This window comes from Dermacentor variabilis, chromosome 1 (genome assembly GCF_050947875.1).
Source record: "Dermacentor variabilis isolate Ectoservices chromosome 1, ASM5094787v1, whole genome shotgun sequence".
Taxonomy (NCBI): domain Eukaryota; kingdom Metazoa; phylum Arthropoda; class Arachnida; order Ixodida; family Ixodidae; genus Dermacentor; species Dermacentor variabilis.
The window spans coordinates 177,781,862-177,809,120 of record NC_134568.1 but is presented as its reverse complement, the minus strand read 5'-3'; the positions used below and the strand labels follow the sequence as shown (position 1 = coordinate 177,809,120).

At 41.1% G+C, this 27,259-nt stretch overlaps 1 protein-coding gene across 1 annotated transcript in view; it reads right to left on the bottom strand.

The window, feature by feature from the left end:
* The window catches only part of LOC142588471 (uncharacterized), a 334,812-nt gene that overhangs the window by 281,734 nt on the left and 25,819 nt on the right, over nucleotides 1-27,259 (bottom strand). The window contains exons 2-9 of the mRNA XM_075700246.1: nucleotides 18,638-18,739; nucleotides 16,556-16,654; nucleotides 11,638-11,835; nucleotides 11,387-11,572; nucleotides 9,251-9,349; nucleotides 5,856-5,954; nucleotides 5,229-5,327; nucleotides 448-546 (exon numbers count right to left, since the gene is read on the bottom strand). Coding sequence (XP_075556361.1) covers nucleotides 448-546; nucleotides 5,229-5,327; nucleotides 5,856-5,954; nucleotides 9,251-9,349; nucleotides 11,387-11,572; nucleotides 11,638-11,835; nucleotides 16,556-16,654; nucleotides 18,638-18,739 — 981 coding nt within the window. The remainder of the gene's footprint in view (nucleotides 1-447; nucleotides 547-5,228; nucleotides 5,328-5,855; nucleotides 5,955-9,250; nucleotides 9,350-11,386; nucleotides 11,573-11,637; nucleotides 11,836-16,555; nucleotides 16,655-18,637; nucleotides 18,740-27,259) is intronic.

Genomic DNA, 27,259 nt, shown 5'->3' with positions numbered 1-27,259 from the left:
AGGTACCACTAGAGTTTTACAGCTGGTAAGTAACCCAGTTGCGTCAAGGCAACTCTTTTCCTGAAATCAACATCAAGAGGCCCATTGATGGTCCATTCATCCTGCAGTGGCCAGCAGCAAAAGGTGCAGTACCTTTAGCTCCATGGGACTGCGATATCTCATTCTAATTCAATCCCAATCTTTAGAGGCAAACTTTAACTTCAGGACAAACAACCACGCAAAAGAAGTGGCAGTTACTATTTAGTGCCTTGCACCTAAGCACATTTACAACTACAATGCACTTTCAAGTCGCACATTCTTGGATTTTCCATTAATATGCATACTGACAAAGCTTTACTGACTTACTTATTGCTGTAATAAATCACTTAAAGGAATTTGTCTTTTTATTTTCTTTCTGGTGGCCGACAATGACAAAAAGCAAAATTAGTGTGCAAAGCATATACTTACAACAGTGACATCATCCACTGGAGCCTTGTGATAAAGTAGGATGCGAGCACTGTCTACATGGTCACCTTGTGAAGCCATGTGTAGAGGAGCAAGCCCATTCTGCACAGACAGCACATGATAAACTTAAGCCTTTTGTCATTGTAGTGTGCTACCACTACACTATACTAAAAACAAACAGCTACATGTCTTCTGTGGTTACATCACATTCTTCCAACTTGTGGAGTTACCACTCCGGAATTGGAATGACTCTGGATCATTTCACATTTTCATTACCTCAGAATGGGAATGGAATGGCGATAACGCTTGAGGGAATGGAATGGGAATGGAATTATGTCTTTTTCCGAAAATAGAGCGATTGTTCATCTACATGCTGTTTTTTGTCAAAATATGTCGAAGTTGCTGTTTGAAAAGTAAGGGCAGACAACTGCTTGTTACAGTTTCAGTGCTTTAACGCTTTATTATGCAACTACCCCCACATGTTTAGCCGAAAATTCGAGCGTGCTTCACTTCTTCATCTTGGGGATTCGTGGTGCATTTGCTGCCATGGCTGAGGTCACGAACTCTGCTTCCCATCAAATAGTGGCTGCAAATAATTTTTCTGCCGCAGGCCAAGCACCGCGCTTACGCAACTTCGAGGTCGGCTCTCACCCCGTCAATGAACCGTTCTGAAATAGCTCTAAAGACAAAAAACAAAACTGGTGCATCATGTAAAGAATGCCCACGGTGTCACAAAGTTACATTTTAAAAGATTTGGGTTTGGTTGATTCCTTGTTCAAGCTATTTTTGTCTTATTTTATTTTGTGCGCCTTGCTATTTTTCTCCTTTCGTGATCTTCCACTCCTTTCTTTTTGGATTACATCCCCCCCCCCTACCGGCCCCCGCCCAGGAAAATGAAATCTTGTGTATGTCACTCCTTCTAGTACAAATCGCTCTGCCCATAAACACAGTTGCCTAGCATATACAGGGTGTCTACCAAACGTTGGCCTTTATGAATTCCCCGAGTTTTCCAGGTTTACCCACGAGTGCCTTTGCAAAATTCCCTGAATGATGCAGAACTATGTTTTATGTCAAGACGGGCTGAAACCATATCGCCTGATGCTGTCACTATATAGTAAGCATATGAAAAAAAACTTTTAAAAACGACTTAATCCAATTTGCATAACTTAGGAGTGGTGTTTATGTTATTTAAAAAGGTAATGGAAGGGAGGGGTTAGTAAAATGCACACAAAATAAAATGTATTTGAAAAAAATTGCAAATCGAGTTGGATATTCTCAAATACGAATAAAAAGGAGATGCATACAGATGCAAATATTTTCTAATGTGAGCTATTTCTATCAAATGATAACAAGCTCAGTGGCATGAGGCCCAAACTTTGTCACAATTGAGATTCTCTCTCAACAGCTCGTAAGTCAACGTCAACTGTCCTGACATACTCTCAGCCCGTGCACGATGCCTCAGTGTTGTGTTTCACTGCTTTAAAGAGTTTATTTTGGTTTGGATGAGGGACACCTGCATCTCGGCATCAGCCAACACTTTGTTTCTTGAACTCAAGTTGCTTCAAAACAGCGGCAGAACACTTTCTTTCACGTTCATTCCTCAATACAAAGGTCTTTTCTGTTCTTGTCCTCCTTCCACCCCTAGTTCGCCCCACGGACCATTTGAAGCACCTTCTTGCTCAATTGCGCAGTCCATGTCTGATTTTTCGAACTCCCTAGGAGCCGCGAAAACATACGAAAAATCGGCCAGTTGGAAAAAATAAATGCATGTCATTTACTGCCCTTAAGGGCTCAAACCACTACAAGCAGATTCGAAAACGCTCTGAAGGCCTGTCGGTACAAGTGTAAGGCATATCGGTGCTCGTACTGTGACAGGAGATACCTGGTGCATGCGTGCCTAATTAAGGAATACATACTGTGTCCCGTGGCCATAGCCCCTTCCCACACTTATGCTTCACTGCAATAATTTTGAGTATGCTTCACCATGTAACATTTCTGTACAGAGGCAAAGCTGACTTTCAGGAACCGGTGTTATGCAACGCATCTTGCTTTTCAAGCTTCTAAGCCAATCGCGAGGACCACAAAAACGGAGTTGGTGCCATTGCTGACAGCAGTGAATTCTTTCAATGAAAAACACGGCACCAAACGGCAAAAAGCTTAATAGCGAATGTTTAAGCGGCTAGGTCTAGCGTTGCCGCAGGTGTGGCTACGGCTGCCAGTGGATCTGCGTGCGAGAGTACCGGTTCGAGGCGGCAAGCTAATCAAAACGGCAGTGGTAGTGGCTTTGATTAATGCCGTTTCAGACCTTCGATCGCAGCAAAGGGTCCGGAAAATCAGACGACGAAGGGTTCTTGCATCCGAAATTTCAGACTTCTGATACCTTTACTCTATGGGGTATGTGGTGGTGCCGCGAAACCATCCAAATTATCGGGCATCCAAAAAGTCGGTCGTTGACTGTACACTGGCAACTCCTCCAGCTGACGACAGGGGGTCAAAGACAATTCATTACGATTCCTGTCTGTTACTCGAGCATGCATTACCGCGACTTTCGACCCTTTCAATAAAATTACAGCTAATTTTCCCTGATAGAGGCAAAAATTCCCTGAGTTTTCCCCAAGTTTTTCCAGACTACTCAAAATATCTGAGAATTCCAGGCTTTCCCGGTTCGTAGACACCCTGCATATAAGACAAGTCAGCGAGGCGGCAGTCTGCTGCTAGTATGTTTATTTGAATTACGAAGCCCATTTCATTAAGATAATATCAGCCATAGTGCAGTAGCCATGGCACTATGTGCACAACATTTATTCCTGAAGAACAGAAAGGTGCAGCCTATGCATTAATGTGCACACAATTTATTGTAGGGCTAGAAAAAATGGCTGCGTCTGATCCACTTTATTTTGTCTAATGCAGTCTTGAAGAGTGTCAGTGTGTCGTCGAGTGCAATACCGTACGATTACACATGTCATCATTCTCTTTCTGAAGCTCTGTTGTATTGCATGCTTGCCATTTGCGCTACCTGTACTTGCAGTGTCAATATTCACTAATTGACATCCTCACTTTATTTTAGGACCCAAATGCCGAGGAAATCGTACAAAAATCCGGCACCATCGTTGCGTGTATATGCACGAGCCCCGCCGATCTGGCCGACAATGTGGCCGGTCTGCATTTGAAATCTCATTACATGACGATGTGGAAGTCACAGCTGTGGATGGTGAGGAAGCTCATTACCACTTTTTGAAGTCATCCAGGCCTAACAGAAACTCTGTACGCGTGCAAGAAGGCTAAACTCTCTAAATATGAACCGAGGCTGCCGACAGACTTGATTGAGCTACTCTCCCCTGCAGAGGAAGCCACAGAGTTGCTGCAGAAAGACACGAGACAGCCAGGCTTTTACTTCCCGCATTGCGAAATATCGAAGTTTTCCTTGCGGAAATCTTAAGCAAAAGCACACACTTCTTTGCAAAGAGGCGGCTAAAGGCCTACAGCGTAGCCTAGAGAAGCGGTTCGCAAGCATGTGGACTGACTTTCCTTTATGGGTACCCTCCTAGACACACAGTTTAAGTCTTCGTGGTGTTCAGCTGCAACAGCCAAGCAGATGCGTTCTGCTGTGCTGGGGAGGGGGCCTCTTTTGTTAGGGCTGGACAGCCAGCACCCTCGCGAATGCAGACTCTGAAGCAGGGCCAAACAGAGTGATGTTTAAAATCATCAGGTAAAATTAAAATGCCCACCAAGACAATATGCCTACATCCATTGCAGGGTAAATTTCTCTTTACCATACAGAGGGAACTTGCGCAGACACGGTTAAGCCCCTGACCTAGTGGAAAGCGAACGCTAGCCGCTTTCCCTTGCTTTCTCGCCTCACAAGGAAGGGTAGTTTTCACTATGAATGCGATGTCAGTTGACGTGGAACGCTTGTTTTCTACGGCATCCCTGATAATGACAGCAAAGCGAAATCGGCTGTCAAGCGGCCTCTTTCAAGCAGCTCATGTTTGTGAAGCGTAACACATAGTTAGGTAGAAAGAAATTGTTTCATCTCACTTTTTTTGTTTTTAGAACGAACCGTTGAAGCAGCCATCATTTACACTTCAAAACTAAACGGCGAAGTGCCCATTTAGCTCATGACATTTTGTTGCAAAATTTCAATGAATAAAACCAAAATAAAGCTTCTTTTTGCACCTTGCACTGTTTGTGTCCTTTACTGCAGCATTTAAAAATCACGAGGACACCTAAGCAAAAATATGCTATGTCGTCATTTTATCATTAACACATTTAAGCTTAAATAATACTAAAACATCAGAAGCCATTAAAACATGCTGACCATGCAAATACTATAAGTAGAGAGAGAACTGCCCCTATGGGAATTAGTAGGGTGGTTGTACTACACGGGATATGTCACCTAGCTACTATCTCTCTACCTTGGTAACATGTTTCGCGTACTTTTGCAGTTCTTAACACGTCTGATGACATTAGCTTTATGGTGCATTCATTGGTAACTCGATAACTACCAAGATGCCTTTCCTACTTTGAGGAATTACAGGAAAGAAATTTAACTGCCCGGCCATTCCCAGAGTGGGAATGGGCTAAGTATTTCATTCCGAGGAATTGAAAGGAATGGAATTGTGGCAAGTTCTAATTCCCTGTAATGGAATTGGAATGGAATGGGGGGCCATTCCGCAACACTGCTTCCAAGTCACATAACCTCACTTTTCTCTAGAGTCACTGGCAAGTGGATATCCTCCTTCTAGACATATGATGATCCAATACTAATGCCCATCTGTTCTTACCTTGGTCTTTGCTGTAATGGGAGCATTCTTCTCAAGCAGTTGCTCAACTACTTGGTCATGGCCACTACGGGCTGCACAGTGCAATGGCGTTAGTCCATCCTGGATCAAAAAATAACACATAACAGCAAGTTAAGGTGACACTTTCAGTTGTTAGCACACAGAAGATGCAAAATATAGTTAAAGAAGCTTTATACCAAAAAGGATAAAAAAAAAGAAAGTTTACTATCACTCCCACCCCACTTTTGTCACCAGAAGACATCACGAAGAGCAAGAGAGAGGTAACGGTGTGCACCACACTTCTGTAGAAGAGGGACCCCGCTTCAAGGCAGTATGGAAGCAGGGCAAGAGGGCACTCATTTCACTAACATTGTGTTCCACTGTACCCATTTTTTTTTTTCACACGCAATCCACACAAAAAACTCTAATCAACAGTTCGTGCATGATCATCTGTACATAATACTTTTCTCCTGACATGTTAGCTAACAAGGATGCTGCAAGTGTACGACAGAAAAAAAAAATTATTCCACTAAATGCAAACATGTTGCAAGTGACAAAGTATTTATTTTACACACCACACGAAGAAAATGCAAAAATGTTTAAATGCAAACATATGCAAGCATGACTTACCCTTGTGGAGGCATCAATTTTTGCTCCCTTTTCAAGCAACAACTTCACCATGTTGCTTTTTCCCCATTTTGCAGCCACATGTAATGGTGTTATTTGGTGCTGTGGAAAAGTTACATCAAGAAAATGTCAGTATAAAATAATTTTACATCATTTCTTTAAGTAATAAGTTGACATTGCATTGGCCCTACCCCGCATATACTGTAAGACCTTAACAGTCGACTTCCATAAGATCGACTATTGCAAATGTGCAAAATTAGTTTGAATTATTTAATGTTCAATTCAGAAGTGTTTAAAAAGGACGAGCGCCTTTTGCGAGTATCAACAGGGTTGATTGAACAGGCAGGTTGAATTTACGAATACCAAGGCAACTTAAATTGACTGGCATCAAGGGATACTGACAAAGCTAGTAATCATTGAACAATAATATAAAAGAAAATTGGACAACAGCGGCTAAATTCTTTGGTATCTGTGTTTAATACTTTTCTGTACCTATTCTCCTCTCTTACCCTAAAAAAGACCTAGAAGCCACCCTTCCTTTAGGAACCTTATACATGCATACATTTCTATCAACAGCGACTCTATGTGACATAAATTATGACACACAAAATGCAAAAATCTCAACAGAGACAACAAACTTTTCTCAGAGCAAATGGCTAGCTAGACCTTATTCACCTACTCTTCTGCCAAGTTTTATTTGTTTCCCCCTTATTTGGCCTAAAGAAATTGATCGATTTGATCAACTGAGCCACAGTGACCCAAATACAGGAAAACAATTCGAAATTCAGGATGTCACACACACATATCAGCACTGGGGTATCGCACAATATTAAAAAAAATTAGAGGTGGGTGAATATAATTTTTTTCCAATGCAAATTGAATATAAATATTAAGTATCAAATATCGAATAGTCAAATTCAGATGCATGTACATGTTTACAACAGGAATATTTATTTCTTTATATTTATCGGTACCACACCTGTACTGGCGAGTACAAAAAAGACAGCTATAGGCGGACAAACCAGTTTTAAACAGATCACTACTAATTGTCATTATAAACTGCATGAATAGCCTGTCAGCATCTTCATCGCTTGGTTGCAAACAAGCTTCCTACGAAAGAATGGCTGATTTACAAAAATTTCAAACAAATGGTTGCCGATAAACAATCAGAAGTTGTGGTAAAAGAAAATAAGAAAGAGCTGCTTAAGGACTTAAGTACCATACATGAATGTAAAAGGGCTTGGCGAGGAAAAGTCACTTATCATAGCATAAAAGATAAAAATGATACATGACTAGACTGCCAAGAACACTAAATGACAGACAACAAGCAAAACTTGCAAGTTGTTATATGGGCTTTCACCACGAAACTAAAAATATTACTTGCATTATCCATGTTAATTTTTGCATTCCTTCGATAACTTCTGCCGTTTCACTTCTAATAATTCGAAATACTTTTACTAATTCAGAATGCAAACTACTAGGACAAAAATGAAGGACACAGGGCTGTGTCCTGTTCGTTCTCGTGTCTTTGTCCTAGTGGTTCACATTCCGAATTAGCCATGCTTCCATACCAACTGTCCCCTTTTTTGCATTTGAAATACTTTGTTTAGTAGATGAAGAACAGTAACAAGACTAACAGTCAGTTGTGAAATATTTGGTTAGTTTCGAATATTCGAAAATACCAAATATCTCCTTTTCAAATATGAATACAAATAGTTAGTGTGTAATATTCAATTCGCATTCAAAACTTTCACCGTCATTATTTCTTCTGCTAATCAATCTCTCGTGATATTAATGAGAATAAAGTTTTGAAATAATACTTTATTAGTCTAAAGTGATTCATTTTTTTCTCTTTATTGTCCCTTTAAGAAATAACAGTCATCAATAGCATCTTTAAGCGGCAAACTGCGAGCCCACATGTGAACCTAGCATGGAATAAAAGAAGCCGAATAGACAAGTGATAATTCATTTTGCTTCTCCCAGGACTTCCCAGTATAATGCATGGCAAGTTAAATATATAACCTATAGGCCCTTTGACCTCATTAGAAATGCGTACACAGATTCCAATTTTATAAGTGCAAGTACAGATTTCTTTTTGCACACGTATGCACCATTTGTACCACAGGTGCCTAATGAATGCCGCCTATAATATGGATACTCTCTTGCTGGAAAGGGAAAATCTCACAGGAAATTTCTACACATCCACAGACAGATTGTACAAATAATTGGCATGCAGAAGCGAAAAAGATCACAAGGAATCAAAAACAGAAAGAATGTAAAAGGCAAACAAAACCAAGGAACTCGTGGCAACTAAGCAAATGTCTAAATACAGGCAGGAACAAGTTGACTAGCACTGCTGTTTCTGAAGTGCATAACTTTCAGTTAATGGCTATATACCATATAGACTCGGGTAAGGGCCGCACCCCCAACTTGCCGGGCCAAAATTTCGGGGGAAAAAATTCTATCAGAGAAGCAATCGCATTCGATGCCCAGATGCTGCACATGTGCATCGGCAAATTTTTGCGCACTGCGTACTTCCGCGTGCCACCACTAGATGGCGAGAGCTGCACATTCACCTCTGATGCAATGGTACATCCGAGGATCCGGGGGGGGGGGGGGGGGGGTGTCCGGGGGTGCAGAAGCCACCAGCTGCACCGGCAACATTTTTATCAAACGGTTCGGTCCCATGCAAGGATCACACCTCATCAGAATTGTGAAAAAAGATGCGGCCCTTACACAAGTCTATAGGGTAAGTCATGCTGTGCATCCTTGTAATTGCATGCAGTGCTTCTTCGGTCACCTTGACCTTTCCATAGCTTTAGCACCTTTTATCTGTGCGGTGCAAGAGATACATACGTATCTATAACCTCCCTGTTTCCACTTTTCTTTCTTTTTCTCTTTATATCAGCACAGGCCCACACGTACATAACACAGAAAAATGTGAATTCATTCATACAATCTTGTTAAACCATCAAATTCACAAAGATAGCTAGATTAACTTTCAATTTAGACAAAATCACACTTCCTAAAGTCATGATCTCAAACATAACATCAGGTAATCAAATAAAGTGGATACGGGTGTAATTTAATAGTGGCTATCACATTGATAAGTCCACCAGCTGATATAAATGCATTCTGCATCTCTCAAATATGTGCTGCTGATGCACATGTGAAGCCAGAGAAGTGATGTTGAATGAGACAACGAATGTCAAAATCCTGCAACTCCTAGATTTCATAGTGCAAAGAATTAGGGTACAAGTTTAAAAAAAAAGCACGAAAAGACGGCCTTCACAATGCAAAACTTTGACAGTACAGCTAAGGCATTATCATTTCTTTACATCCTGAATAGAGAAAATGTGTCAAGAATTTTGGGCAAGGCACTTTTGAATCTTACTTACCTTTGCTGGAAAGTTAACATCAGCTCCCTTTTCCAGCAGGAGAGATGCAATGTTACTGTTGCCATAATGAGCAGCTATGTGAAGTGGAGTGAACCCACTCTGTAATATCAGTAAATGTGAAGAAAAGCACAGTGTTAATGAGCCAAACATGAAGTAGGAGATTAGGCAAATGACAGGAAAAGAAAAAAAAAAGTCAAATTTTCTGTTGATACTTTTTTTTTCTCTTTCTCTCCTACATTTCTTTACTTATGCAGCTTCGAGAAAACATAAAACCTTTGAAGTATGACCATGCATTTTTTCTTAGTGCAAGCAGAGATTTCAGGTTGTGCACTGAGGATTCTATTGTATGAGCCCTCTCATCCTCATTTTCCACAGCTGTGGAGCACTGGCAGGACAACATAAACTCAGCAGCAATGTGCCACAGCAGTTCCTCTGGACATATGTGCAATCACTTAAAAAATAAATTTAACAGGTTCCACATGCAACAGTTTTCATTACAGGCCCAATGATCTTGCACAAACAAGCGCATTGGGCCGCTCTTGCTCTAATGGCTAAAGTACAGCTCTGTTTCTATTGTAGATGTAGTGTTTCTGGCTGGAAACACTTGTAACAATCCCAACTGTGATGTGATCAGTGTCCCAAGAGCTCCCGACTAGGTTATTTAGGCTGCTGTTGTGCTGTCTGCCTCTCGACAAGGTGACCACAAAATTAACACTTCCTCACACTATTGTAAGCTCTGCCTTTTACCACATTCACGCTAACGAATTGCAGGTCAAGGGAGCAAAAAGCCGACGAACAGTAGTATCGAAGCAGTACAATACAGTACTAGCATCATACAGTGCAATTCACTTGTAATGGTAACCAGATAATCTGATAATTTAAATGTTTACGGTCATATCTCGACTAACATTAAACCTGCCACCCAAGGACATTCATACACTTTTGTAAGGGCAGAACTTTTCTCACATTATCTTTGAAGGGTGTGGTGTTAAATAAGTGCACCTTTCAGAATGGCTCAGTCTTGTGATGATCTACATTAGCTAGCACTGCGCCTTTGAAGAAATCATGTCATATGAAAGAACTGTAGAAAACTTTTACTCTAATATTTAAGCAACAGCAAAATGAAATGATGTGATATGCATTAGGCATGCAAAAAGAGTATGTAATCTGTGCTTGGTTATTATATAGCAGCAACTTGACAATCTCGCTGTGAACTGCATCTAGCCCACATACAGTTACTCCATAATTTCATGATTGTATAAAACTGCCGGGTGCATTCCTGTGTCTGCTAATAACCAGTCCATGAATATTTGCCATTATTTACTCAAAATACTTTCACTACATTATTTTATTTTATGTAATATTTTCCCAAAGGACAGCTTTCCAAAGCCTAGGATTTCACCTTGATATCCGATATGTGTTAGATAAAATCATCACTATGTATACTTTATTTGTGCATAGAGGCAATATGGAAGGTGACAGTTATAAAGAAGCTAATTATTATAACTTAGACGCATCCCTTATAATGTGCCACCACAGAGTGGAATAATATTATATTACATTTACAAAAATCCACTACATATCCCACTACATTGTGGGATGCGGTGCATCCTGAAATAGTGGAATGCACTGTAGCAGTATGTGGTTGTTTTTTTCTAAACCACAGCAGTTATTATTTAATTAAAGTGCATCTACTTTATGCAGGCACACACACATATCAAGGTAAAAAGAAAAAGCAGTCAATGCATATAATAGAAAGTTTCGTGGAAGATATAATACATGGTCAGTCTTTGGTTTTCCACAAAACTTTCTTTTACATGGCTATGCACACTTCAACACTGCATGCATGAGGTGAAAGTTCAGTGGACAGAAGAAATGGCCAGCCTTATACTCCACACAAAACTTTTGTCCACTTGCATAATGCTAAGTGAGCTGACATTACTTCTCTTCTCACTGAGTTTAAGGGCAAAAACTAATTACACATAGAGGATAATGACTTATCACTGTTACTCATTACTTACAATCTACAGCATGACTGACTAAAATCAATACCACAGGTTTTCACTGTGCAAAACACCCAGTAAACAAAGACCCCTTGCAGAAAATGGCTTAGCAGCTAGACAACGTAGACGAGACCTTAGAAGTCACATCAGGATTGTGTTCGCTGTGTAGCAGCAGAGCAGCTGCTTTGCAGTCATCCTTTTTGGAAGCAATGTGCAGGGCTGGTAAGCGGACTTTCCCCCGAGCATCATTCTCGAGCAGAACTGCCACCACCTTGTCATGCCCTTGTTGCAATGCCACTGCCAGAGGGGTAAAGCCATCCTGAAAGCAGCAAAAGTGACACCAATCAGAGCACACAGATTCCCCAAAGTTGCAGTAAGCCTTACTTCTGTGGCGAGGCTCTGATTGGCGCCATTGGCCAGGAGGAAACGAACCACTCCATCGTGGTTCTCCTGGGCGGCCATGTACAAAGGTGTGAAGCCATTCTGCGACTGCACGTTGACATTGGCTTGCTTCTGCACCAGCAGCTTCACCACCTCTTCTTGGCCTGCCAGCGACGCTATGTGCAGAGCACTGTTGCCTTTCTGTGAAAAAAATAAAGAAGGATTTGAAAATGAGTGATGCCCTTTTCTGAGAAAGATGTGCCTGGAAAAATCATTTCTGTTAAAACTGAAGGTATCTCAATGAAATTTGTTATGTTTCCATGAACTAGTTTTGTTTGTTGTTTCTCTTAAATTAGCTGAAGATCACTTCCATAACTTTACAAATGTATTTACCTTAAGAAAAGTATGCTCACTGAAAGGTTTGCGGTTCCTTATCAGGTGTAGGGGAACATTTAGTGCTTTTATGTGCCACAGAAATCTCCAAAAAATACAACTCAGTGCAAAAAAATTTACATGTTTGCAACTTTAACCCTTTCAGGGCCAATGACGTTAATATACGGCACTGTAAACAAGTCCAAAATGGTCGATGCCGTATATTTACGGCGCCATCTGTACATTTAAAAAGTGCGCCAATTTCCAATTTTTTTTTTTCTTTCTTGGCATGTGCTACCACTATGCGGGAATACAGGGAATTTTTTTCTCGTGCCTCACTCTCTCGGTTTTCGGTGCGTGGTTTGTTGTAAAGCTAGCATGTTTGCTCCGGTGCGTCTATATACTACCGCTCGCGCATTGGCGCACACGGGGGTGGGTGGCGGTTAGTTTGAGTTTTGTTCCGCAGGCGGTTTCAGCCTCTTGCGCTCGCAAAATTGATGGCTATCTCGTTCCTAATCGCTCAAAGGGTGACCGCCTGTTACTCATTCGTTTATTGCTCACAGGAGTGCGCATACGAAAGATGCCGCTGCGCATGCGGTTCCTTTTTTTTTATGAGACTGCCAAAAACTAATTGCCTCTGGTTAGCGATAAAATGAAGATTAGTGGAAGTTTGTCACGCGTTTTTCTTTGCTTTTTTTATGGGCACGCAACCACACAGTTTTCTTGAGTGCACTCACCTACGCAGTTCGATTAAGCTATGGACATAAATATTAGTGTAAGAGCAGGAACATTTGAGACTTGCGAAATATTCTAGTGTGTGCATTTTCTAAGCCTTGAACTATGCATATAACAATGCATCAAATTTTTAAAGGTTTATTTTCTTTTTTTGTTGTTGTTATTCATGTATAAACAGTACATATATACCAACACAAAATATTTTTTTCTCACTTTACGGTCAACCTAGAAAAATTACGGTAATTTTTTTCGAAACGGATCCCTCTGAAGAATTTAAATCTACAATAAAAAAAATCGACCCTGAAAGGGTTAATAAACAATATTTTAGCTCTAAGCCTCCTTTTTCAAGCCAAACATTATTGTTTTTGTTTAAAACTGTCTGATGAAAGCTACTGAAAATTGAAATATGCTTTAATTGCAGCCTGCAGAAGTTTCTGTATACACAAGGGCAAACTGGAAAGTCCTTACCCCGATTTCTTTTTAGCCAAATTATGACTGTAAATGCGAAGTCAACATATTGATTCCCAGCAGTGGACCTTTCATGGACTGACCCAGCCTTATCTGCCATTAGCTCCGCGGCACAGTGCTGCTGTCAGTTGTTAAAGATGGCAGTTGTTTTTCACACATCCACGGCATACGAGCAACGAAGTGTGATTCGTTTTCTATGGAGGAAGGGACAAACGCCCATCGAAATCCACAGGGAAATGCAGCCCACATATGGGGAAAGGTGTCTCCCTTTGAGAAGTGTGAGGTGGTGGTGTTGCGAGTTCGCAAAAGGCCATGAAGGCTTGCATGACAATGAGCATTTGGGGAGGCAGCGTGCGTCGCTGACCGACGACATTTCTCAAATTTAGTGCTGAGATCGGACAAATGTTTGAACCGGTGTGGGGACTATGTGGAAAAACAGTGTAAGGTACATAGAAGAGCACATATATTTGAAATAACCTGTACGCACCTTATTTTGGCTAATAAAAAATAAGAGCAAAGACTTTCTGATTTGCCATCGTACATGCCAAATTTGACTGAAATTGGCTAACATGAACACATTTTAGTGCACACAAATACTGATATTGACACAAAACAGTGAACAGAAAAAAACACGCATGTTTAGCGAGGAATTTACTATGACAACATAATGGCAATACATGTCAAAATTGCATAAAGTTCTGGCCAACGAATCTATAAACCCAATATTTAAAAGAATCTTGCAGAATTTCTTGCTTGCAGCCTCTTTAAAACAAGCTCGCCCCCCCCACCACACTGAGGCGATGTGCATTTGCCTCAGCTGTCTGCTTTGTAGACACCCTTATGTTGCATTGTCTGTGATCTCTCTGTTTGCTGTTTGTTTGAACTTGCCTAGCGGGCACTTAATGCCATCTTTGGCGTCTTTTGTGCCACCACTAATGACCGAGATCAGAGATGCTGAGTTTCTTCATATGCCTCCATTGTGTCCAGGAAGAACAATGAGTACTGCACAACAGGTACTTCAGCGCACAGCCTAGTAAGCAGGAGTTCAGAGTACATGCGTGATTCCATCTGCCATCTCTTACCTCAATGCATAAGTGTTCTGTGGAAAGCAGTACATCTAAATATAGTCTGCCCAAAGAAGCACGGGGACACTAAAATGCAGGAATTTGAGCGCTCCCACTTTCAAATTTGCATGTGGCTGTGGACAGGCAGCAGCTGGGTGTGTCAAGCACAGGAACACAAAAGGAAAAAGGCATAAGATGTCTGCCTATACAACATTCCTTGCTACCACATAAGCAGCCCCTCCAGAGCGTCCCTGAAGAATTTACACTTCCAAGTACAGTATGCACTGTCAAAAGCTACACTTCACCAAATATGGTGCGATAATTTAATAATCATACTACACAAAAATGTGTCTCATTCACCATTATGAGCACACACAATGCAGCCAACATCATCATCAGCATTATTATTATTATTATTATTATTATTATTATTATTATTATTATTATTATTATTATTATTATTATTATCTGCAAAGCAAGGTAGAGAGCACTGGCATCTACAAAAGAAACAAAAGGAGCCTATTCCTAGTTGCACAAGTTTAGTGACAGCAAGGAAAACTGTGTTAAATTAATGACCATTCACAATTCTTTGGCTAATTACAACATAATTTTTGCACCCATGAACAAGTGCACTGCACTGAAACATCTAGAATTGCCATTCTTACCGCAATTATATTTTTAATGATTACTTATAAAAGAAAAATTGCCGAACATGTTTGGTTAATGATTAGTTATAAATAAAGCCTTATCAGCATGCATCATTACTATCCTGGAATCCTCCAAAAGGCAAAAGAGTCAATCTGTTGTACATTGCTTAAGGACTTCCAGAAATACATTTCATTTCTTCATGATCATCTAGCCTTTAAGTAGTTAAAGAAATGTGCCACCTCCAGCAGAGAAACCTGTCATTCTACCATCTTTCACATTTGGCTTGTTTCAAACTATGCTGTTCCTAAACATCTGCACAATGCACACCAATATCAATATCATTTTCAGCAGAAATAATGGTTAAGAAAGAACAACTTCAAAAAGCTTTAGCACATCTATGCAAATTCTTAGTAGGCATAAATTAAGGACAATGTGAGCTGTCAGAACTGTTTAACCCTAAAGGTCCCACAAGGATTTCCAAATTTAACCTTTCTCTGATGCTGAAGTTTTCAGAGAAATCACTCAAGTCTGCTTACGCAAAGACCATCAGAAAACTTGAGGCTTTCCACCAACTACTGCAGCGTCCTGGGCACCCACACTTCCAAGGTTACTTGCAACATTGCGAATTATTTGGACTTCACCACATGACGTTTAAACGACTCGGTTATGTGCACTGGGCCCACTTGCTATCCGCAGTGTTTTACCTCGTTGCTTATATTCTGCTACCTGTGAGGATTCTTTGCAAATACATTTATGAACATTTTCACCAGCGATGCCCAATGTAGACTGTCACCAAAGATTACGTTCCCTCTAGTGAACTGTACAGAGGACGACACAACAAGGCATAAACAAGCTCATAACAGATGAAGCTATAACGCTATGAAAATGCAGAAAGAGCGTAAAAGAAAAACTTAATTTAAATGGCATTTAATAGATAGTCACCTAATCAGCTCTCATGGATTTAGTATGAACAAGCAACACAGATTCACAAACGTTTCCAGCAGAAAGGTTTAATATTTAATAATTCCAAGTAACTGAAATGAGGATACGAATATAGATGTGTGCACTGATGATGGGAGGTGGAATTACAGCATAAGGGAACAAGTAACATGGCAGACATTAGAATCAATGTTCAATGGAAAAGGCAGATCCTCTGGCCATGTAATGCTGCAATACCACTTGGAAGAAGCATACAGAGAAGTTGATGACAAGAGGAAACAAAGTTGGCCAAAGGTGACAAGGTAGCAGGACCAAGAATCCAATGGACCAAATCAGGATTCAAGGAGCTAACGTGAAGGACAGGGTAAGATGAAATAAAAATATGAAGAATAGGAATTCAAGAAAATAATGGCACACAATTGTAAGAAACAGAAGCTCCCAAGCAGTGGGAAAAAATGTGTTGCACAAGGAAAATATACAGATGCAGTACCAGTGCATTGACACTTTGTCAATACATTTCCACAATTATTACCTCACTTAACATAGAAAAAAGGAAAACAACAAGAAAAGAAAAGCTGTGAAGTACATATTAACAGTAATTGCCATTCAAAACAAAGCAGTACTAACGAAATTAAGAGACTATCATCAATAAACACTTTTTGCCAAATAATGCCAAAGACATTGTCGATACCTACCTTCGTGGTAGCATTGACATTAGCTCCACGCTTGAGCAGTTCACTAACCACGTTGACGTGGCCTTCCTTTGCAGCCAGGTGGAGTGCATTGAGCCCATTCTGCACATAAGCACAACATATTACTCGTTTAGTGCTGTTACACAACATGTTGAGGCACAAGTGATTTACTCGGAATGTTTCAGCTTTTACAGTTATGTTATGGGAGATGCTGTGGCAGAGGCTTCAGAACAATTTTAACCAGCTAGGATTCTTCAACAAGCACCAACTCTTCGTGAACAGATTGATCCTCCCCAGTGATCCAGCTGCAGTGAACACAATCTCATGCTCAACATCGCACCGCTTTAGCTGCCGATCACTGCTGCAGGTTGCATGGCCAAATGCATTATTTTCATTACTTCTGCACTAGAATTAAAAAACACATCCAACATGATACTACCTTTATTATATCCAATATTTGTTGTAAGTATACGAATCAATATGAGCCAAAAAAGAACACAGGGATGATGCCTCCAACAGGCCAGCAAAGGGTCCCCCAGTCAATTTTAATGGCCTGTTAATGGCTTGCCGTACAAATATGTGGCACATGAACAACATTAAATTACACACATGTGCTTTGCAGTGTCATTATTACACAACCGTGGAAATGGTGTGATCATATGGGATCGCTAGGCAAGCTGAAGCCTCTGGCCAAAATGCACAAGCACATCCTAAATGTGCCATTTCAAGCTGCCGTTGCCAATTATTTGACATTTTTAGTGCCAGAATACATTTTAAGCTGCAAATGAACAAATATTCACTATGCCATAATCAATATTGTCTAAGATCTTGAATTTCGGTTTCATTCTATAGCAGTAGAATACACATTAAAATAATGCATGGACAACCAAATTTTAGAGTTACTTCATCATATCTGATAATTTTTACACTGTGCTCATTATATCAAGGTTTGACACCTAGAATACACAAAGCTGCATGTCCCTAAGCCCCCCCTGCAAACTGTTAATTAAGCAACCTCATATAGAAAATCGTACACGTTTTGTATACAGGGTGTCCTAAATCTTATTAACCAGGCTTTTTAAAAAGCACTGTTGCAATTTACACAAATAAAACTAATGCAACGGCATTGTCAGTGATCTTGTACAATTTAGGGTAGTTATTGTATTCTATTTATTCAGTTACATGCCAAGGTTACTGTACATTCATCATTGATTTCTTCAGCTACGTTAAAACAGTCAATGAAATTAATGGTCATGGTGAAAAATCAATAATGAATTAGTTATAAATGAAAATTTTAAACAGATTTCTTCGACTATGTGACCATGCTAAAGATTTCAACATACTTCAAAATTATTAATTTCAGTTGTTTGCACGACACTATCTACCACTTAGCCTTTTCTTCCATGCTGAACAGAAAGTAGCTGAAAGTATAAAATTATACCACTGTGGCTAATCTGTCAGTCACAATAATAATCCGCACAAATTCGCTGGAAATGAAAGAGCCTGACTCCTCTCCTGGTCCATCATCTAAGCGGAAGCAATGGAGCTCTAATAATCATCGGTGACAAACATCAGTGCATAAGAGCTAATAAACATGGCAAAACAATGCGTGCCGCTTCAAGGTGCAATACGATGCTGGAAGCGTGACTGACAGTAGGTCACAGACACGTACATAACTTCTTCCCTGTCGCACTGATACAGAATAAAGTTCCCCAATTCAAAGCCTACTTGAAGGCAGTGCGATAGCATCATGCAAGCCAACTATCACAGTGTAACTTGATACTTTCACACATCTATCCTAGATCGGCAAACAAATAATATATTAACTATGTGAAAGGCAATGAAATGATTCTAATACTTTATCATGTAAACAAAGCCAAAAAGAAACTAGGTTTCAGAAGACAAATAATTAATCTTAGCCAACCCACTAATTAGACAGAATGCCAAAAAATACTCTGAAGTGCGCAAGGTCACAGCAAACAGTCCCATATCATTTTTATAACCTGCAACTTGGATCAGTACTTATTTAAAGCCTGGCTAATTTTAGCTAGGGTCACCCTTTAACAGAGCCAGGAATCAGCTTACTGCATTGCTTGTGTTGATGTCTATGCTGCCCTTGAGGTAATCAAGCACTTTTTCCAAGTTCCCAGCACGAGCAGCCCGCAGGAAGCTGGCGTTGCCATCAGTCTGCATGAGACAAAAAAAAAATTCAAAAGTTGCATGTTATGCTGAAAAACCCTGGCACAATAAAATGAAGCATACTTATAAGAAGTCAGTGCTGAAGCAGCCCTGCATAAATGCTTAGTAAAGCTTGGGCACTTTACATTTCGAAACAACACTCATACAGGCATGAACAACAGTTCCTTTAGCAATCAAGCAGGTTGGCTAGACTGTTTCTGGCATCGATCCTATATACAAGTGGACGCTAGAGAAGTGCACACAGAGTGAGCATAGTATATTTACAGCCTCTAGCACAGACTCAACCTGCCTTTTATGTTACAAGAATTACTGGAGAGAAATGCTGTGCTGCCATTCATTCATTTAAGAACATTGAGTTCAATAGGGTGCACCACACCTGTACCTGTCCTTCTGGTATCTTATAATAATGTGCTGCTCTCAGCCAACCATCTATTGATATGCTCCAGACTGGGTTGCCAAACTCAAGGTTGTTCAGTTGTGTCATCACCTTGCCTCAATGAATTCATCAGCGCTGTGCTCTTCTTTCCATAAAGGAAAAGCCAAGATTGCTGGAGTTTCTTAGCAGTAGCTGAGGCACGCAAGTGTCGACGCCATTGTGGTAAATGTGCAGGACACACACTTTGAAAATCATATTCAAGTGGGAAAAGCAGTGCTCCAGTACTTTGTGACAACAGTTTTTTCAAGCTTTGGAAGAAAGAACAATGCAAGGAAACTTACTGCACACTTTGACAGTGAGATCTTGTGTTTCAAAACCTATATAATATTTAAGACAATTATTCTGCTAAGAAACTCACAGCATCTAAATTTTAACATCAGACTTCATCTGTTTATCATTAAATTTTTGGTAAATATTCTAAATGGCCAAGCTTAGCCGTCACACTCCTACACATGGGTGATCTTTTTTTCAGTAATAGCCGCTGTGAGCTTGTGTCTAATATTTCAGGCAATTAATGTTGATATCTCAGGAAACAGCCCAAAATGCTAGCATGCTGAAAGTGAGAAGAATAAGGTGAATTGAGGGGCATGATATTTAGTGACAATCCTATGATCCCAACAGACAGTGAAGCAAAGAAAAGACTAGAAAAAATTGAATAGATCATTTTTTTATTATCCACGAAGTGTAGAAGTATTTATAAATGATGGTTAAATTTGCAATACACCTCATATTCACAATAATGAAAAAGGGAAATGAAGGTGGGAGAAAATAACTTTTTGTCGTCACTAGGAGATAAACCTACAGCCAGCAAAAACATGATATAGCTACTAAACATATTGAATTTCTGAAGCTAACATACACAGAAAAATCGTAAAGTATGACCACTGTGAGTATGACTTACACACAACCTACAGACATGATAGCATCAGATTGTAATTTGACTATACGAGAAAACATATTTTGTCACGCAAAAACTCAAAGAAACCCCTTTTCCAGCGTTTCCACCATTCACAGACTGGCCACGGCATCTGCCATTTGCACGTGCCAGGCATGTGAGTATATCAGGGGCCATAGAGTGGTGCGCCCGGTTCCTTGCAATACCTCCAGATGGAGCTTGCTCCTGCCACATCGTGGCCCACACAATGGGCCGCGTTTCTACCAGAAAACCTGCCTTCGTGCATAGCGTTCGGGGCCAGCATTTCCCAGTAAGCATTACAATTACATACACTCCAGTTGCCGGGAAGCGTGGACAGCAGTCAGGGATCTTTGAATGCTATCGCGTTCCACTCTTAAAGGTAAAGCTTAAGCGTTCTCCATCTTTTCATGTAAAAGGCTGTGCACTTATTCAGACATGCACTGCATAAGGCCTCTCCAATTTATTAGTACTGTCTCACTCTGAATAAGTCAACAGGCCCTGCCATATGTCTTACTTGTCTTTCCAATATTCAATGCTCATACATGATGTGCACTTTTTGTTCATTGTATACTGTGCCCAAGTGGTTGGTCTCAGGAGCCTTAGCATCTTAGACCAGATTGAGAACCGCCAGCTCCACCACCACTATGAAAACAAATAGTTGACTTACATCAATCCACAGCATTAATTAAGACACATAATTTGAAAGTGCAAATGTATAATCAGAAGCAAAATGTGGTAAAAAGCTATTCTATTTCCCCTGTGCTGACCAGTCAATGAGATGGCCAAATTTTCCAGCAACATAAGGAACACAGTTAATGTTCCTTTATAAAAACTCTATGGGCCATAGCACTAAAAGGATGGTTCTCAGCAGCCTTTGGTCTGCATAAAATTATTCAGCCATAAGTAGCCGCAGCAATGATTTGACAACACTCAACCAAATGTGAATCTCAACTTAAAATTTTAAGCAGCTCATATTACAAAGAATTAATAGAGTAATAAGTGTGCAAAACAAATTCCACTGCATTACACAATATTCACAGCTCCAATAATAAAATGATAAATAAAGGAATAAATCAATTGTACAGTTATACTCAGCAGCCAGAGATACACATAATGTTGCAAGTACCACAGAAGTCCATATGATGTGAAAAGTATTAGCAAGTTTGTGGAAATTAATATCGCTCTTGAAAGCCAGAAGCAGAAATTATTGGACCAGATAGCAAGGACCAGCCATCTATGCATCACGTGATGCAAATGCAGAGTCGGTGCTAACATTTCAGGAGCACAAGCTATCTGTAGTAAAAGGATTCAATACAGTTTCACCAAACCCACAGGCATGCACCAAAGAGCCATTAGCTGCAACTGCAAACTACAGTCTCACCACTATATGTAAGCACTCCTCCAAGCCTTCATTGGTGATTTCTGGTGGAAACACAGGCAAAGCTTCCAGGTGAGATGAGCCTCCACGCAGATAACTCACAATTGCAGCCACGGATGAGAAAACAACATAGATCCATCCATAGAAAGCAGAAAACACACCACTGTGCCTTAGATTCTGGGACTCATCTGCATCCATCTCTGCCACTAACCAAGCTAGTGCCCATGGCAAACCCACACAACTGAATGTCTCGAGAGCCGGCATAGGGGCAAGCCAGCAATGGCCTTGAGCGGGTACAGCCTCTCTCCAAAGATTCCGTGAAATTGGCATGACTTGGGATTCCACGCTTTTCGAGGGCCTGTTTTTCTCACACGTTGGTCTGCCAGTTAGCTAGGCTTACGAAGTTCTCCCTACTAGGCAGGCAAGGTCTACTGTAATGACACCAGTCTTCAAGCATTCTAAACAGCCAAAAGAACACCTGCAAACAGCTTAATGATGCGTAACTGTTACCAGTACTGTTGTATTGATTTGAGAAAACATTCACTAGCCCTGACCATAACCTCAATCAACAAAAGAATCCTTTCTGGTGCCAACTATGAAGACATCTACTTCGGAAAGAGAGCCAACGAAAATGTTCCTGTATGTCTGCATATGTTTCACATTGTGTAGACTGTCATAGGTCTCTCTGTTTTTATTCAAGAGGGGAAAAAACTATTATTATTATTATTATTATTATTATTATTATTATTATTATTATTATTGACACACAGATGTGTTTTGCAATACCTGCGATGACATTCATGGTTTTACTAAATATGACAGTTGCCAAAACCTTTCAGCTTGCAATCACTGTGCACCTATTAGCTGATATGCTGATTTAGACTCCCTTCCATCATTACTAATTACTCGGGGTGTGTGACTATTTTAAATTTTGAATACGAATAAAACAGCCGTTGCTATTCATCTTAGAGAATTCACTTTTCGATGTTATTGGATATTGCTTTGGTTTGAATATAAGGCACAGCAGCACTAATTGGAGTCTACAGGGAGAAAAAGATGTAAATGGTTACTGCCCAGACCGATTCCACTGTAAGGAAGCTAAGGTCGTTGAGAGGCACTAGTTGCTGAGCAACTGCATAAAGTAGCTAACTCCTGCTCAGTAATTTTCAGTCATTCAATAAGGATGCCTCACATTAGAGCAGATTACAAACTTTTTCTTCAATCTTGGCAAAGCAATTTATCAAATGAAAACTCCCACCACTTTTGCATCCTTTAAAAAGGTTGTGTGGTTCTGTACCATTGCACTTCAATCCTTCAACAATCACAGCACTCTACACACATCTGGTGAGGTGCCCTTTCCTGTGTTTCATTTCTGTCATTGTGATGGTGCGGCAGATACCATTCGCCTTTCAGTTGTTTCTCACCTAGAAGCTCCTCAGCTGACTGGAACTCCAAGTCTGAACAGCAATACATCTATAAATGATGTAAATAAGCCTTCTTTTTAACCAAACAGACACCCTCACAGCCTTTCTATTTTACTTTATTTAGAAGTAGAATATTCTGAAGTCGATTCGATATTCAAGGGTAGTTTTTTCCCAGACATTCATATTCAATTCAGAAATTTTGCTATTCAAACACACCTACTAATTACCTTGCACAGCTAGAACTCAAAGCCAGTGACAAGCACATAATATAGCCCACCATAACATCTTGAGAATTTGTGCATGGTTGTGATCACACAGGCAAATCGCATAACTGCTGTGACAAGTTTGAATGGCTGATCCCAAAGGTCACCCCCTAATATTTCATTGACATTTAATATTTCCTGACATTCAAATTTTACAATGTTATAGGCATGCTTTTAACATCTGCTGAGCTTGCTGTCTAGAAATTGTACAACACAAAACAACACTTCCTCTACCCCTTTTAATAAAATTTCTGTGGTCTTCTTATAAACTATGTCCTGTATTCTAAACATTCAAGGTTAATTGTACTAAACAATTTGGAGTTTTCCATGTGTGTTTTTCTCTGGAGAACAATAAATTTAATTAAACTGCACATATCTTGGCCACAGATTTCTTTTTATAGAAAAAATATTGTGCTTATTACAATCCAACTGCTTTTCTCAATGCAAGTGGCAGATTTCAACAGATATAGTAAAACCTCGTTATGACGTAGTTGAAGGGGCAGCAGAGTTTACTTTGTTATATGCTTCATTATAATGTCTGCCCTCACGGACAGCATTGCCTGCTGGGGAGGTGAGTTACCACTGGGTATGATGAAGCCAAAGTGCGCAATCATTGCGTCCTACCGATACGTGGGGCAGGAACTTAAAAAGGAATCTGGAGAAGAGGACAGCGCAACAAGCGATTGAACGAAAAATGTTAGATGTAACATTATGAGACAGGAAGACAGCAGTATGTATTAGACTGCAAACAGGGCTAGCAAATATTCTAGTTGACATTAAAGGAGCACTGAAACACTTTTCTAACTAATCATATAATGGCCTCACTATTAAAGAATGTCGTCCCATGAATCTCATGCCGCATAAATTTCTCTAATCCTTTAACTATATATAGGTGGAGTTACTGCACCGATACCCCACTTTATCTTCCTTTTTGCCTCCGCTAGCATGCTGGAAGCTACACAGCAAAGCCAAAAGGGCAAAGCCCCGGCCAGAAGTTAAGTGTAGCCTTTCAAGAATTGTCATTTTCTTAAAAAGTTATCGGAGTCTATGATACCCAATACCTGGTGCTGCCATTCATGCTTTTGCATTCTCAGATGACAATGATTGCTGTAAACATGTTCCCTGTCCAGCTCCCAGCTTGTACATGCTGTCTTCTGCTGGATTCGCATGGTTGTGGAACGGAAATTGTGCAATAATACAGTTTCAACAGCTGAACATTTTCACCTGGGTTAGTATAGTTTTTATGGACATATTTTCGCCAACGAATAGCATCCTATGCCGGGAGAAAAGCCATAAAAAACCCCAATAATAACCTTATAGGCTTAAAAACAAAATATAACTTTTCGAGGGATATAAAATGCAAACGATGTTACTGATGGGCAAGTGAAACTTTTGCTCGACAGCCACCGAATCGCCGCACACGTGGATGCTTTGGAACAGAAATCTTAGCCGAAAATAAGACACTCCTCTTGGTTCTCACTAAACTACGTGCCGTGATGAACGCTGCATGTTGATTAGCAGCCACTTCGACATGCCCATGCCTAGACTGTATATAAACTACAGCGCGCAGGTGCCACCGACGTGGCGTGGGAACGCGGTCACGCTTTATCCAGAGCAAGATCCGACCTACTAATGTGCCAGATAAAACGCGCGGTTTACGATAACACCGCGTAGCAGTATGAATGCGAGCGCCCGCGCGATGCACTCGCCATCTCCGCTATTTCCTATTAGTAGCGCCGATTTCCTCTGGGCGCGAACGCAAACAATGATTCAGCGGGCCAGGATCTACGAACGTTTGCTGGGTATCACCGGATAAGCGCATTCCGCTATAATACGGCCTTCGGGACACGTCTATCAGCGGTGATCCGAAAACGAGCGCTCGACACATGCAGTTGCGGCTTCGGCAAATGTGCAAAAAGAACAAAAGAAAAAAAGAAGACTGCCTGGTCGACGTTCACGCGAACTGCAGAACCAACTGCTCCAAGCCATCTTTCCAACAGTTTACGAATACGTGCCATTTGCCGAAGCCCAAAAAGGTGCACGCCCACTGAGCAAGGCTGGCTTGTTCTCCCGATCAAAGCGCTTTCGCAAGCTCCGGTCCGCAAATGCATCCGCGTGTTTACATGACCGCGAAGCTACAAGCGCTCGTAACACAGCTACGTACACCAGGCAGTGTACGTAGCTCTGTGCACGAGAGGATGGCAACTCGATCATTACATCGCGCGATACAGTTCAAAATGAATTTACCTGCTGTTCTCCTTCAGTAACCATGGTTACCGGCCGCTTGTGCAGCTTAAAGAAGCAGCCTACATCGCCGAGACGATCCCTTCGAAGAGGCGACGAGTTCGCCGGCGCCGGAGTTGTTGTGTCGATGCTCTTAACGGCCGATATGCTTGGTTGCTTCTACGCAGGTCAACGGGGCGCGGTTTCGTTGCCTAAATTACGTTTTCGATGACGAAACGCTGTTCAAAACCTCACCAAGAACACGGAACCCGGCGAGACAACCTGAAACGAAGCGGCGTCGCGGCGCGTCAGACGCCAGTATTGATTCAGCGCAGCGCGCATGCGCGGGCGATCTGCTTCTGCCGAAGATGGCGGCGCCTGGCGTGCCTCCGCCTCCGCGCGACGCTCCGTGCTCCGTGATTTGCCTCCAAGCAAGATTCGCGCGCGGAATGCTTCACGAGTGCTGATCGCATCGTCTACTATCGAATGATGTTGGGTTGATGAGTACATGAAAGCTCTGGGACGCGGCGCCTCTGGCTGCCAAGTCCTCTTCCCATCTGACAACGGTGCCTACTCGTATTCAGGGACATTAATGTGTTATGCCGGAATACTTGTTCCTATGTTGCTTTCATTGGTGGAGAGGACAGGGGACACGGAAGTGTGGCCAGCGTGCACAGCTGAGTTATTGGGAGGGATTTCGTCGTATGGTTTTATCAAGGCGGTGAAAAATATATGGCATCAAAAGGCGCACTTGTGAATATTACGGATGTGTCGTTCCTAAATACCATCAGTAAATTTCAGTGACGCGCATATTTGCACACATGAATTGTTTTGACAGCTAGGTCATTTGGTATGGGTTTCCTGGTAATTTCGAATGTAATAACGAATACACAATTTAACATAGTATATGCGGGATGTCTTTCAGACAGGTGCGTCCGAAGCACCAGTCGGAAGTGCATATTGAATGGGAGGGGGATTGAGGTTATTACACTCTTTAAAAAGTTTACATCCCTTGGGTTGTATCCTGTCCCACAACAATAATCGTTATCTGTCTTGCCCGCATTTCCTTTAATGATTTCATTCTCGACAGGAAAGTAGCGGGCGCGGCGTTTTCAAGAAAGCAAACGCAAGAAATCGAGATTAACGATTATCGTTGTAGGACAAGATAAGCCCCAAAGCGCGTAAACTTTTTTAAGAGTATACTTTTAAAACGGTCGCACCCTTTGGAGTGTATATTTGTCCCACAACACACTCTACACTCTTATGCAAAGTTACACCCTTTGGGGTGTATCTCTGCCACACAACGATAACCGTCATCTGCCTTGCTTGCGTTTCCTTTCTTGAAAACGCCTCGCTAGCTACTTTCCTGTTGGGGATGCTATGTCATGCTGATAACGCGCATGTCGTTCGTTACTGGGAAGTACTGGGCTCGCAGCGTTAAAGAAAGGAAATGCGGACAAGACAGATGACGTTTATCGTTGTGTGGCAAGATACGACTCAAAGGGTGTGAAGGAAGTTCTTTAACGCTGCGAGCCCGGTACTTCCAAGTCACGAACGGTTTGCGCGTTATCAGCGTGACACAGCATTCTCAACAAGAAAGCAGCGGGCGCTGAGTTTTCAAGAAAGGAAACGCAAGCAAGGCAGATGACAATTATCGTTGTGGGCAAATATACACCCCAAGTTGCAACCGTTTTAAGAGTGTAATTGTCATCTGTCTTGCCTGCGTTTCCTTCCTTAAAAACTCGGCGTTCGCTACTTTTCTGTCGAGAGTGCCTTCTCTTCCACCTGTGTCTCACAAAAATGGCCTTGTCTAAACATAGTACATGCGCTTTTTCTAACTCATTCCCCATCAATCTTTCTCTTTTAGT